Raw genomic sequence first — 14,263 nt, 5'->3', positions numbered from 1 at the left:
GTGTTTTCTAGCACAGTTGATTTCCCTGATAATTGCACAAATAAAACAACTATAGATTCTGGCTAGTCACATTGTTTTTACAGCAACACATTTGTATTATTGATCATTGACTTTTTAGTTTTCATATATTACACTGATTTTGTGAAGTTGAACTACTATTTCTTTCAGTACTTTGACTGGGTGACCGGGATTGACGGCTGTGGTTTGGACTTCGGTATAGAAGCACGAAGATTTGGTTCCATTGCCAAAATGACTCACTGTGAGAAAGAATCATAAGAAAGTTTTGAAATGAACATACAGAAGATAAACACAACAAGAAATAGGGTTTAAGGTCTTACTGGACGCAAAGCAGTGTTTGCTGTCAAAGCATCAGGAGAAACATCTGACTGTCTTCAGGTGGGACAAACATGTCCGTCAGACTCCAGTAAACATGTTCTGATGCCTGAGACCAGAAGATGGTGTTGGTTTTGTCAAAAACATCCTGTTTGTTCCTGTCTAGTGTTTGCTTGAAGAGCTTCATCGCATCACTGAACGTCAGAATCATTTGCATCTCTCACAAATGATGTTTTATAAACAAAGTTCGGGAGGAGCACATTCAAATAATCAATCCAATCTACTCGTCATCAAACAATTATGTCTACCCTAATCAGCATGACAAGAAGTATATATATATCCACTCTGTCAACTCACCTAATACTCCGTGACAGTTTTCCAGCATCCCTCCACCACCCCGACTCCTCACTCTTGGCTCAATCTTTTACAGCCAGGAATACGGGGGGAGTACTCTGGGTTCGGGCCGAATACCGAGCCCGGAGCCCTCTCCTCGGACAGCACGCCAAATACGCATCTATTTCTATCTGACTTATTTGTAAGTGTGAACTAGTGAAATCTGATATTTCAACTTCAAACCCTGTCAGTGTCTGAACACTCACCTGCTGGAATAATCTGGACTGGTACATCACAGCTTTTATTTTGTCCTGCATTTGCCTCAGCCAGATTCTCAGTCTGTTTCACAGGCATTTGCATGCTTTAATGTTTATCACTGATATACTGAAGAGCCCAGAGACACACAAACCTCCTGGAAGAAGCTGCTTATGTGTGTCGTCATGAGATTTCTTTATTATATCATATTATATATGATATTTTGTCTTACATTACATTTACATTTAATAATTTATCAGACACTTTGATCCAAAGTGACTTATGAGGAGAGTAATAGAAGCAATCAAACAGCAAATATGCAAGTGCTGTGACCAATCCCAGTTAGTCTAGCACAGTACACATAGCATAATGGTTCAAGTGTTGCCGAAAGAGATGCGTCTTCAACAGTTTCTTGAAGTCGGGTTGAGATAGGCAGGTCATTCCACCAGCAGGGAACAGCAGGTAAAGGTCCGTGAAAGTGATTCTGTGCTGTTCACGTGCAGAACGCAAGCTTCTGGAGGGCACATAGATCTGAAGTAGGCCAAATGTGTTTAGAGGGGTGCAGAGTCAGTGGTTGTTCTGTAGGAAAACATCTGTGCCTTGAATTTGATTCCATAGACTATGGAAGGAAGTCAGTGGGACCCATCAAAATATCTGCTTTTGTTTTCAGCAGAAGATAGAAATTCATTCAGGTTTGGAACAACTTGAGGGTGAGTAAATTATAGATTTTTTGGGGTCAAATATCCCTTTAAATTCAAGCGAAACTGCAAACCGCAGGTGATTTTTGTCCGCATTAAGCTTCCATAGTCTCAAGTTGAGGCTGTTCATCTTTTTACCCAGAATGCTCCGCTAGTCGCACGTCACGGCGCCATTTTTACAGACCTGCGCGCTGAGGACACGAGAACGACAGTCAATGTTGTTTATATTCTCTTCATTTTAGTATAACCGGTTTAACTTGGATCAAACATGTAAGTTAAACTCTGAGTTTAATAGTAAAAAGGGGAGAATAAAATGGAAATATTAAAATATACAATAATGGACACACATAGCATGTTAGCATGCTAATCATTCAATCATGATTAAATGTTAAATCAATCGTAAGGTTAAATGTTACGTTTTTATTGCTGGTAAAAGCAAACAGTGCTGATTATACAATCCACAAGTCTAAGTTAGATAATTATGCAGTTTAAATAATGATACACTAGATGTGCTGGTGATTTCAGTTAATGTGTGTTTATTAGCTCATCTGTGCCGTGAGGCTAGGACAACATGCAGCATGACGAAAAATAAAGGTTTTAATGTTGTTTTGTTCAAAAAGTTATTTAGAATATCAAAAGCATCATAAACTCATGTAGAAGTGATCTTTTGGACGTGTTCACAGCCGTAATGTGTGTTATTCTGCTGAAAGTGAAAGTGGTTACATTGTCATTTACGGTCAGTAACTTCATTAATACGCTAGAGTAGGCAAAAACTATCGATATGTAGTAATAATAACTTCCAGTGTTCTCTATGATGGATGTTTCAAAATCTGTCATAGATATATCCATGTTATAATGCACAGCTAAATCAAAAGCTCCAAGTGCACATTAGTTTATTACACTGGTGAAACAAGTTTGTGGTGTTGTATTGAGTCTGTAAGCACAGATCTGTTTCTGTGCCACAGTTTGATGTGTGTTTTGTGTTTGCAGCGTGATGGGGGTGAAGGCGCAGCGTCCTCGCTGCTTCTTAGACGTTGGCATCAGTAATGTGCCAGGTAAGACTCAGTATGCACTTTGTAAGACAGCCGCTCTTTAATTTCTGAAAATGTGGGATTCATTTCTTTCTCTCCCGGTTTTCCTTTCTACAGCGGGTCGAGTCGTCATCGAGCTTTTCTCTGAGGCGTGTCCCAAGACATGTGAAAACTTCCGCTGCCTGTGCACAGGTACAAAAAATACAAGCAGTTTTGTTATATAAAACTGGACATTTTTAAATATTAGCAGTTTTATATAATTATATATATTTATATATTTGTTATGAAATGGAAGGAAAGGACTTTTTTTGTCAGAGGAACTATTATTTCAACTATACAGACAATTGGTCAATTACTTTTTGCCTACTGTTTTATGGGTACTTTGAATTCAGACACTTCTTTTGACACACACTGCTTTTCGCTTACTATATAATAGGGAATTATACGATTTCGGATAAAGCCCAAGTCTTGCACTGTCCTGGGATGTGTTTCCCAAAAGCATAATGAGCCCAAATGAATTGTGGAGACCAGTGCCACTAATGTTCTCGACGATCAACTTATCTCACGTTACTTTTGAGAAACGCCGCCCATGTCTGTATTTATGCATTGTGAGGGTGTTCTTCTCCAGGTGAGAAAGGAATTGGCAAGACCACCCAAAAACCTTTGCACTACAAAGGAAGTCTATTCCATAGGATAGTGAAGGACTTCATGATACAAGGAGGAGACTTCACTGAAGGTACCACTGTCTTGCTTTTTTCCGTTGTATTGTGTTTATCCTGTGTGTGGTGACATTTGACTGACATGTTTGCCTTAACAGGGAATGGCAGAGGTGGAGAATCTATATATGGAGGATTCTTTGAAGGTGAGTGTCCTTAAGATTTTACTCATCAATACTAATAACAACACTGGGTTCAATATTCCGCCATTTTTCTTTTTCTAGATGAAAGCTTCTCAACGAAACATACCAAGGAGTTCCTTCTGTCAATGGCAAACAGAGGGAAAGACACGAATGGCTCACAGTTCTTTATGTGAGTCCAACACACAGGCTTCTTCAGGCGTCCCTACTGTCCTCTTGGATAATGGATGATAATCTGCAACTATCGCTTTCTTTTTTTGCAGCCTTGACGTAAAATAAATGTATATGTCCTCAGTGCATTCGTCTGGTCTTGAACGAGTTATGAACTGCGGATGATAATGGCCCAAATTGATTTATGGTGTGCATTAATCACTGTTTTTGTGTTCGTTAGATTTGTATTTACATTCTGCCTCACTGTTTTGTGTCCCTGACCATAGAACTACAAAACCAACTCCTCACTTGGACGGGTAAGTGTGCAGCACAATGTGATCTATTAAGGAATATGGATTAGAAGTATGTTTTATATGTGCTGTATGTCCAGTGTTTAATGGTTTCGTTGCTCTTTCCCCCACCAGAATTCATGTGGTGTTTGGTCAGGTGATCTCCGGCCAGGAGGTGATCCGGATGATCGAGAGTCAGAAGACGGATACCAACAGCCGACCCTATGCTGAGGTCAAAGTGCTCAACTGTGGGGAACTTATCCCCAAATCTAAAGGTGATATTTTATATTTTCTCTTCTCATTTTTAGTAAGTTGTATGCATTTTTATGTCATTAGCTTCTAGCTACAAAAGATTAACTTCACGTGTCATTGCATTTCAGAATATATGTTGGCATGCAATTCATAACCGAGCGCAAGTGTGCTCACTGACCTTATATTTTTAATAATAATAATTTGTATTTATATAGTGCCTTTCCAACACCCAAATAATATTGCATACTTGTATAAAAATATATTTTTGGCCTAAGACATAGAGTAGGCCAAATTTGACAAATTAACTTGCACTTTGATTATACTCATTAAGTAACATTAATTGTGATAAGACTGTCCAGTGTTATGGGCATCAATATTTACTGTCACGGTCACTCGTGGTTACTTGTGTTATTCAAGGGGCTTTACTTGAATTATTCATTCATACAGAAGGTTTTATATCTATTCCTGTAAACTCTAATTATGCTTGGCAGTGCAAAAATATCTGAATCCCAAACAGTTAATAGTGGCCTTCACACTTTAATTTAATCTTGGTTTAATCGTCAAATTATGAAAGTGTGTGTTTTAAAGTATTGTTTTAACTCTGTTCATTTAGCAAAGAAAGAAAAGAAGAAGCATCATTCATCCAGCGAGAGTGATGACGACTCTTCTTCCGACAGCTCCACCGACTCGGAGGAATCAGAGAAGGAGAAAAAGAAACGGAAGAAACACAAAAAGGAACATAAGAAGAAGAAGGAGCAGAAACACAAGAAGAAAGAGAAGAAAGGGTACTTTGCTAATACAGTTTACATTTGCACATTTACGATACGAATCTTTCACCTTTCAACAACTCGAGTTGTTTGAAAGTTTGAAGAATTTGCTTTCCACGTTCCTTGTGCATGCCAGTACTAAAAGGTCGACACGGTACCAAAATTATCACTGAAAAATAAACAATCCTTAACGTTTTATGTATTAAAAATATATAATAAATAAAAATAATCTAAATATCTGAAAAGATTTCGGCAGCCAATAAAACGTGTTTTATTTTGTACAAATCCTTGTTGAAAGTGAACCTGTATTTTAATGTGGTCTGGGTTGTATTTAAACCTTTGTCTAGTTTCACTCATGTTTTTTTAAGGATAAGAGCATGAGGTCACACAACCTGTCCACATTAGCATCTGCCTTAGGCCCTGTTTACACTAGTGTGTTTTCATTTTAACGTGAAAACATCCATACTGGCGTTTCAGAAACTATCTCCATCCACACTACACAACTGAAAACACGTCACATGACCACTCATGCACACTGGGTGTGGGTACAAGTGTAATAAAAGCTCTAATAATAGCTTGCCTCTTGTGCATGGCAGCTGCAGGATTATAAAATGCAGAGTTTAACTGCACAGTGCAAAAGGACAACAAAGTCCTTCCAATAATTTCCACAAATAATTATATGGTTCGTTTAATTTTATTATATGCATTGAGTGCTGTTTTCGTCTTCTGTTGACAACTATATCATAATGGAGTAAGAGTTTGAACATGTTTTTCCAGGTCTGATGAGGAAGAGGCTGATCCCCAACCTTTGTCAACCATCCGCCCAGAGGAAGTCCCGCCCATTCCAGAAAACCGCTTCCTAATGAGGCGAAGCCCCCAGAAGGCCAAAGAAGAGGAGCAGGGGAAAGAACAGAGCAAGGAGGACTCTGGGAAAGAGAGACAGAGAGAAAGAGACAGGGACAGGGAGAGAGAGAGGGAAAGGGACAGGTAGATGTGGTATTTTAATATTTCACCCAGTAATGGTGTGGATTATCATTTGTTTGTACAGACATTGATGACATTTTTATATTGTGTGATTTTTATTATTATTATTTTCCTCCAGTTCTTAATTTGTATGTTATATTCTAGACCCATGGCGAATTCACGGCCAAACCGCACAAGACTGGTGATGACCAGGTCAGGGCGCAGGATTAAAGGAAGAGGACCGAGGGTGAGAGAATAACTGTGGTTTGCTTTGAAAGACCGATTATGAGTTAAATGTAAATACACTGCTGTTCAAAAGTCTGGGGTCGGTAAGATTTTATGTTTTTGCAAGAAGTCTCTTCTGCTCACCAAGACTGATCAATAATAAAACTGTAATATTGTAAAACATTACACCCTCAAATAACTCTTTTCTATTGTAATATATTTTAAAAAGCAATTTAGTCCTTATTAATTAAAGCTCATATCTGTATTTTGTTTTAACGTTATCTCTTCTGTCCGTCTGTAGCGCTATCGGACTCCATCTCGCTCTCGCTCACGGTCGTGGGATCGGTTTCGGCGCAGTGAGACGCCTCCACACTGGAGGCAGGAGATGCAGAGGACACAGAAAGCTAAATCTAACACGGCCGCCACCCAGGACAGATGGATCAAAGGAGACAAGTATGTCCAATTCTACAGTACATGCAAACATTGAGGTCGGGATTCATGTAATGAGGGATTTTCAAGCTTATTTAATTAGAAGTAGAGCTGAGCAATGAGAAATAAATGATCATGATAAATGTAAATCTTTTTAAAGTTTAAAGGCAGATTTCTGCTCCGAAGTGAAAGTTGTAGAAACCAGCCCGGTAATTTTAAATAACTTTACTGTCCGAATTCTTAATTTTTTCTTAAAATAAATATCTTAATAGAAAAATTATTTCTTAGTTCTGCATGTTCTACCGGGTGATACTGTTTCAAAATCATGATATAGATTTGTGCCGCCTGACTTTATTAGCACGTATCTTTGGCACAGTTTGCGGTGCAGGCTGAGATATTAATATTATTACATGTTTTGTCTCTTAGAAATACACATTTGACAGGAGCTTGAGTTAGGGTGCAGATGTTCATTAACAAAAACTGTAACATCTATAAAAATTGTAACAACCTCATTTTATATGGTAAAATGTAAATATTCGGACTGTTTGAGTTTTATTAAAATTAATCACAAAAAAAGGTTACACTTTATTTTAAGGTGTCATTGTTACAGTGTAGTTATATATTTAAGTACTGAGTAATGTCAATTAATGGCATGTACTTACGATAGGATTAGGATTAGGATTTGGGGTAACACTTTATTTTACAGTGTCCTTGTTACATATGTTACATGTACTTACCATAGTAATAACAGTAAATTATGCATAATAACATGCAACTATCCCTCAACCAAATCCTAACCCTACCCTAACCCTATAGTAAGTACATGTAGCTAATGATTATTACTCAGTACTTAAATATATAATTACACTGTAACAGTGACACCTTAAAATAAAGTGTAACCGGATTTGATTGAGGGTTAGTTGCATGTAATTATTGTTATTACTATGGTAACTACATGTAACCTAACAAGGACACTGTAAAATAGTGTTACCAAAAACATACGGTAATTATATTACAGTACTTTAATACATTTAATTCATGTCGACATTAATAATATAATAAAATTCTATATGAATATTCCACATTTCTGCCACAATACCGTGGTGCAGTTAGTGTTACTACAGTAAATCCATGTTACCATGGATATGGCGATTTGTAGATTGAAAAGCCTTCAGACTGTATCGTTGCGCATCGATGCGTTTCATCTGGCTTAAAAACTAAATCACAGACATTTGTGTTCTTCGCTGAATCCGAGCGCTTCTCACTGGATCTCACAGCGATTTTATCAAGGGAAATTATCCCAATTATTATCATTATTGTTTTTTCGCCCAGCCCTAATCAAAAGTTATTATTGTTATTATAATTTTGCTGGAAATGAATGTTTCATGTGTATTTTTTTATTTTAGAGGCGATATGTCAGAGGACAAAGCAGATGCCACTGAACCAGCCAGCGAAAACAAACCGGCAGGACAAGAAGCAGCAAAAAAGAACTCTGAACGAGAGAAGAAAGACACAAAGCGGGACAAATCACGCAGTCCATCCAGAGGAAGAGATAGGAAGAGGGACAAACATCGCTCCAAAAGCAGAGATCGGGACGCACGGAAAAAGAGTGATGCCGATACGGAAAAGAAGAAAGCTCGCAGCCGGAGCAAGAGCAAAGAAAAGAAGAGAGAGAAGGAAAAGCGCGATAAAGCCGATGACAAACGGGGACGCTCAAGCAGCAAGGACAGAAAAGAGAAAGATAAAGATGCCAAAGAGCGAGAGAAGGAAGGCGAACAGAAAGACCGAAGCAAAGAAAGGACCAAACAGCATCCGGATGGGAATGAAAAGGAGAAATCGAAGGAGGTGGAAAAGAAGAAGAATGGAGAGCAGCAACGTGACCGATCAAGGAGCAGAGAAAAGGGTCGTGATGCGTCGCGTAGGTCCCGGTCGAGGGGTCGAGGTCAGCGTGGCCAATCACGCGACAGAGGCCGTGAGCGGCGTCACAGCAGCAGCCGGGACAGAAGATCCTCTCGCCGCTCGAGAAGCAGAGAGCGGGACAGAGCTCGAGATCGGGGGAGAGATGCAGAAGACCGAAACAAGAGGAAGAGCACAGATGAGGCGAAGAGCAAAGAAACCAGAGGACGAGACAGAAGCTCCAAAGAACGCTCTTCCCAGAAAGAGCGAGACGACCGAACGAGCGGGAGGAAGAGGAGAGGAAGGAGCGACAGTGGAAGCAGCGATTCTGAGAGCGATGACGATAAACGGAAGAGAAGTAAAAGGAGCGAGAGCCCAAAATCAAAAGAGAGAGCTAAGGATAAATCTAAAAGTCCAAGAAAAGATGCGAAGAAAAAGGACGCGTCTTCCAGCGACAGTGACTGAGACTCTGCATGTACCACTCCCTATTTTTAGTTATCTTTTCCCCACACAAGCATCAACGGTCTGCTGTTCAGCAGACGATACAGAGAGACTGACATTTTAGTCATCGTGTAAACAGTGTGGACACACCCTGGAATACTTTTAATGACTGATGCAGACCGTAAAATCCTAATTTGTTTCAATTGAATCGGTTATATTCGTCCTGCTTTTATCTGACGGTTGTTTTTTTTCTTGCCCACATCTCGACGTAAATGTTTAATGAGTTTCTTAGTGAAAATGGTTGCTTATATATATTTTTTTTCTTCTGTCTGATCTGAGCTGTTTTTTTTTTTTTTTTTTAGGGTTTGTTGGGGACATGTTTGCGTACCTTGGCGTTTTGTAAGGGCTTTCTGTTTATAAAGAGATGACAATGTGAGGTTCTGCTGAATTTGACAAATAAAAATTGGTACTGAACCTGTGAACCTCGCTTTCAGTGGTCCTGTTGATTGCAATGTCTTCCTAAATTTAAACAAGTGCAGTTAGCTTATTAATATATTGGTAGAGGCTTTTTTGTTTCATTTGTGTTTTTGCTGATATGAGTTGTTTTTTTATTTATTTTTTATTTGATAAGGTTTGAACATTACCGCAAATCTTTAAAAGCAAAAAATAATTAAATACCATTAAATGTAATATTAAGCAAATCTAAAAGGGAAATTAATTTTGGTTTTGATTATTTTAGTAGTGTTTTATATCAAACTTTATTTCCACCATTGTTCATCCCCATTAGCTTTTCGATATTTAATGGATTATAGATTTCAATTCCAATCTTTAAAAGCACTTATGTACATAAATGTTTGTTCCCCCCCATCTATAGTCTATAGGTTTTACAGAGGGTTTTATGAATAAGGCATTTATATAGCGTTTTCATTTGTACTACTGTACACCCAAAGCGCTTTACAATCCAGTCAGGGGATCTCTCCTCAACCACCCCCAGTCATATAATCAGTATATGTATATAACATTTTATTCCTAAAAACACGATTTTATCTATTCTGAATGTTGGTATTTTATTTTATTTTTAATTATTGAGTGATAAAAATAGATATCCAAAATCCTGTTTGTAATATTATCACATACATTGTCACATATTATTATTATATAGATTTTTATCACTCAATAATTTAAAATAAAATACCAACATCCAGAATATATATATATCTGCAACAATAATTTCAAGCATAAATGAAAAAAATAACATGTTATTTTCTCACTCATGCTTGAAATTATTGTTGCAGACATAAATTGTGCTGACGCATAGTTTTATGACCGCACTGCACTATTCTAAAAATTATTTCCTAGCAGTGTCTCTTAGACAATACCGGTTTCATCTCGAATCAACTGAATCGGTTTACTGAATGAATAACTGACTGGAAACAGAAAGCAAGAACGCCCCCAAGTTGACTTGAGTGTCATGACTGACCAATCAGAGCGTCGCATGACGTTTGAGTGACGTGCGCCGCAGCCTATCAGAGACGGGCAGTGACTAATCATGCTTTGTGTTGTAAGCAAGTGTCCGTCTCAGAATCGCTAACAAAATCGAATAATTCACTCAGGCTGCCGCTTCAGGTTGGTACACATTTGATTACATTTCCTTACATGCATCTCGTTACTTGACTTGCTGAGAAAGCATCGTTCGTCAGCCATCGTGTCAATATTGTGTTTTTGTGTTATCCCCAGCGCAGGATGAAGACCTTAGTAGTGTTCGACTTTGACCACACTATAGTGGATGACAACAGCGACACATGGGTGATCCGCTGCACTCCCGACCAGACGTTGCCGGACTGTCTGGAGAAGTCCTACGAGAGAGGCCGCTGGACCGAGTATATGGGTCGAGTCTTGACCTACATCGGGGACCAGTCCGTGAGCCCGGAGCACATGCGCGCGGTCATGGAGAGCATCCCGCTCACCGAGGGCATGCTCGAGCTCCTGACCTTCATATCTGAGAACAAGGGCGACATCGACTGCATTATAATCTCCGATTCTAATACTGTCTTCATAGACTGGGTTTTGCATGCATCAGGGTTGAAGTCGGCTATAGATGACGTCTTCACTAACCCTGCAAACATAGATGCGCGCGGCTACGTGAGTGTGCGCTGCTTTCACGCGCATGACTGTACGCAATGTCCTATAAACCTGTGCAAGAGGAGGGTGCTGCATGATTTCAGGGAGAACCAAGCGAAAGCTGGTGTGCATTATGAGAGGATCTGCTATATAGGAGATGGAGGAAATGACTTTTGCCCCATTAAAGAATTGAGAGCGGGGGATATTGCGATGCCTAGGAAAGGATTCACCCTAGAGAAACTGTTGTGCAAAGCCATTTCAGAGGGTCCAGAGGCTCTCAGTGCGAAAATCATGCCATGGACAAGTGGCAATGAAATCCTCCGGGAATTACGAGCTCTAATTGAGTAATACAGTATTATAGGAGATAATAATGATAGACTTACTGAACCAATAGAATATCAGTATGTTTATTCTGCAATCTGCAGTAAATGCATCATGTGCATGAACTATTATTAGGCTATAGATAATTTACACACACACACACACACACACACACACACAAAGTCCCTTAATTTACTTGATAAATTGATTTGGGCATGGTGTAATATCTGAGTTTATGTTTGGTGCACATTTAAAAAAATATATATATTTTACATGTTAATTTACATTTAAGTGTTTATGAGAGTATAAATGCAATTTGTCTTGGAGATTTAATTCATAAAATAAGCTCACTGTTAGGATTGAACAGATATTTAACAGTTTGAGGTGCTTTATATTTAATCCACTGAAGTTTGCTGTAGAGCACTGAAATGAACAAATGTAAAAGTTTTAACATGCTGGCTAAATATTTATTTGCACGATATAGAAATTCCCCTTTAATATCACTATCTATTAGTAATATACAAATGAATGCCATTATTGTCATGTTATGAATGAATGCAGCCTGGCTGTGACAAAATCCTTTAACACTGCAATCTTGTACTACTATAAAATGAAAATAGTCTAGAATATATTATACGAACCAGATTATTATTATTATTGGAAGCCCTAATTTGCCTTATAGTACCATATTTTCATATATACAGTGGGCCTGGAAAGTCTGAGACCTTATGAATTCTGGAAATATTAAAACTATGTCCAAAAGCAAGACATAATATTTGAATTTTAAAAATTGTATACAGCACATCTTATTATTATTATTATTGAAATGCTCAAACTATTTATTTCCAGGTTTTCAACGTGGTCTCAGACTTTTGACCCCCATTTCCTCCGGACACCAGCGGTGTTTAAAAAGCCATCCGGGTCATAGTTACTCTGACAGCATATGAAGTGTTAGACTTGCTGCTCTTGATGTAGATTAACAGAGCTGTGAATGCTTCTTCTTGAATAATCCTGAATTTTAGATGTGTCTTGGAAATGCAGAGTGTTGTATTCAAAGCAAGCAGAGATGAATGGAGGAGATCGTGGACTTTAGTGTTGGTTTATATGACTATTTACAGGGAAGCTGGGATCTTTCAGAACAAATCCATTTATATGACTGGATCGTCGCCATATTGACCTATAGACCATGTTCCTGTTAATATTTACAACAAATCTTGTGTCCTTTGTACTTGTGACACACATGTTTAGTGTCCCATTAAAAAAGGAATGAAAAAAAAGTTATGACCTGTCTTTTGTTTCTTTGAATAATTGTCTGTGTCGGATAGGAGACGGTAATTTACTGAAGCTTAAACTGAGTCCAGCTCTTATTACTGCACAAACCTCTTAAGCTTAAGAAAACCATTAGTTATAATTATAGGTTATATGTGGCTTTTATTAAGGTGATACAATACAGGCAAAAACATGCATCTGTCAGTTTTGAGATTTTTGGCTTTGCATAGTTTTCTTTTTTCGGACTAGTGGAAAGAAAACGTACAAAATACACTTGTAAGTGTATCTTTTTATAGCACTTTATCTATTTGCGTCTGTAGATTTCAGTGACAGTACATATCTTTAAAGGCCGTTTCTCAAATGGGTTTTTTCTCCTGAAATCTCAACACTTATGCCAAACTTTACAGTTTTATTTTATATTCTGAATGTTTTTATAGAAGGGTTTGTTCTTTGCCTGATTTTATGCAACATTTTATTCCTAGAAAAAATGGTGAAAATTAAACATTTTTGGGGCTGTTGACTGTGTTGGAGTGACAAAAAGAGAAATCCAAAATCCCCTCTGTAAAAACCTTTGACTCCAATATGTCAAAAAAACAAAATTTTTGAAGCTTTATCCAATGTTTGGATTTTTGTTCTAGAAATATATGCAAATTAGTGCATATTTAATTAGACAAAGCCTCATTAGCATATTTAAACATACCATTTCAGAAAACTTGTAATACAAGTAATAAGAAAGCATTCTTAATGTTATCTGTGAATGTAACTGGGGAAGTATGGTGATATCCAGAGGTGGACAGTAACAAAGTACATGAGTACTGTACTTAAGTACACTTTTTGAGTATCTGTACTTTACTTGAGTATTATTTTTTCTGGAAACGTTTTACTTTAACTTCACTACATTTGACAGACAAATATCTTACTTTTTACTCCACTACAATTCTGTCAGGTCCTTGATAGAAAGTAGTAACGTCAGTCAGGGGATGATTTTGGTTGCGGGGACCCGCAGGGGTTGCATTGTGACTGGAAATGAAAGTCAAACTGACGTCAGAAACCGACTGATGTTGGTCACAATACAACATCTGTCCAATGTTGGAGATTAATGTCAATCTGGCGTTGGACTCTGACATCAATCTGATTTTCATTTTCAACGTTGGGTTTGGTCTTCTAAATGCAAATTTTGTCATTGTTTTGGTGCACACTAGCTTATAGATAACAGTAAGGCGAACATATTCATACTAAAAGCCAAAAAACTTTAAATAGGGCAGTATTTGAGGTGTCCAAACCATTGTGGACGTTATTGAGTGCACTTATTCAGTCTCATATTCAATCCCACTACTGGAACTGTGTTCTAGAAATACATTTGATATTGGTATGAGGGTAGGCAGGCATAGATTCAGAGGCAAGTGTAAGTGTGTAAGTATTACACACAACAATGCAACAATAATAAAACAATACATTGAAAGTTACTTTTGATACTTAAGTACTTTTAAAAACAAGTACTCCTGTACTTTTACTTAAGTAAGGAAGTTGTGTAGGCTACTTTGTCCTGATATCTATTCGTTTTTTGTTTGTTTGTTTGTTATTTTCACCTGGGATGTCTTGCCTTAAAAATATATTCTAAAAGACCAACAAT

At 37.9% G+C, this 14,263-nt stretch overlaps 2 protein-coding genes across 4 annotated transcripts; both read left to right on the top strand.

Moving 5' to 3' along the window:
- Positions 1-1,732: 1,732 nt before the first annotated feature.
- ppig (peptidylprolyl isomerase G (cyclophilin G)) lies at positions 1,733-9,401 on the top strand. 2 transcript variants are annotated; one of them, XM_081381307.1, is made up of 13 exons: positions 1,733-1,889; positions 2,610-2,674; positions 2,768-2,842; positions 3,279-3,386; positions 3,468-3,512; positions 3,591-3,678; positions 3,944-3,973; positions 4,082-4,221; positions 4,812-4,983; positions 5,743-5,952; positions 6,094-6,175; positions 6,455-6,606; positions 7,989-9,401. In XM_081381307.1, exons 2-13 carry the CDS (start codon positions 2,614-2,616, stop codon positions 8,941-8,943), a joined length of 2,118 nt encoding a protein of 705 aa, XP_081237433.1. In that variant the 5' UTR covers positions 1,733-1,889; positions 2,610-2,613; the 3' UTR covers positions 8,944-9,401. The 2 variants fall into 2 exon arrangements, with proteins under 2 accessions (XP_081237433.1, XP_081237434.1); XM_081381308.1 differs by having other exon boundaries at positions 1,773-1,889; positions 3,898-3,973.
- A 1,046-nt stretch (positions 9,402-10,447) lies between these two features.
- Positions 10,448-12,618, top strand: phospho2 (phosphatase, orphan 2). Of its 2 annotated transcripts, none has more exons than XM_081381302.1 (2): positions 10,448-10,545; positions 10,662-12,618. In XM_081381302.1, exon 2 carries the CDS (start codon positions 10,663-10,665, stop codon positions 11,386-11,388), a length of 726 nt encoding a protein of 241 aa, XP_081237428.1. In that variant the 5' UTR covers positions 10,448-10,545; position 10,662; the 3' UTR covers positions 11,389-12,618. The 2 variants fall into 2 exon arrangements, with proteins under 2 accessions (XP_081237428.1, XP_081237427.1); XM_081381301.1 differs by having other exon boundaries at positions 10,454-10,545; positions 10,657-12,618.
- Positions 12,619-14,263: the final 1,645 nt, after the last annotated feature.

This window comes from Scardinius erythrophthalmus, assembly GCF_964197995.2.
Source record: "Scardinius erythrophthalmus genome assembly, chromosome: 12".
In the NCBI taxonomy this organism is placed as follows: domain Eukaryota; kingdom Metazoa; phylum Chordata; class Actinopteri; order Cypriniformes; family Leuciscidae; genus Scardinius; species Scardinius erythrophthalmus.
Note: the sequence above shows the minus strand (reverse complement) of the source record. Positions and strands in the feature narration are given on the sequence as shown.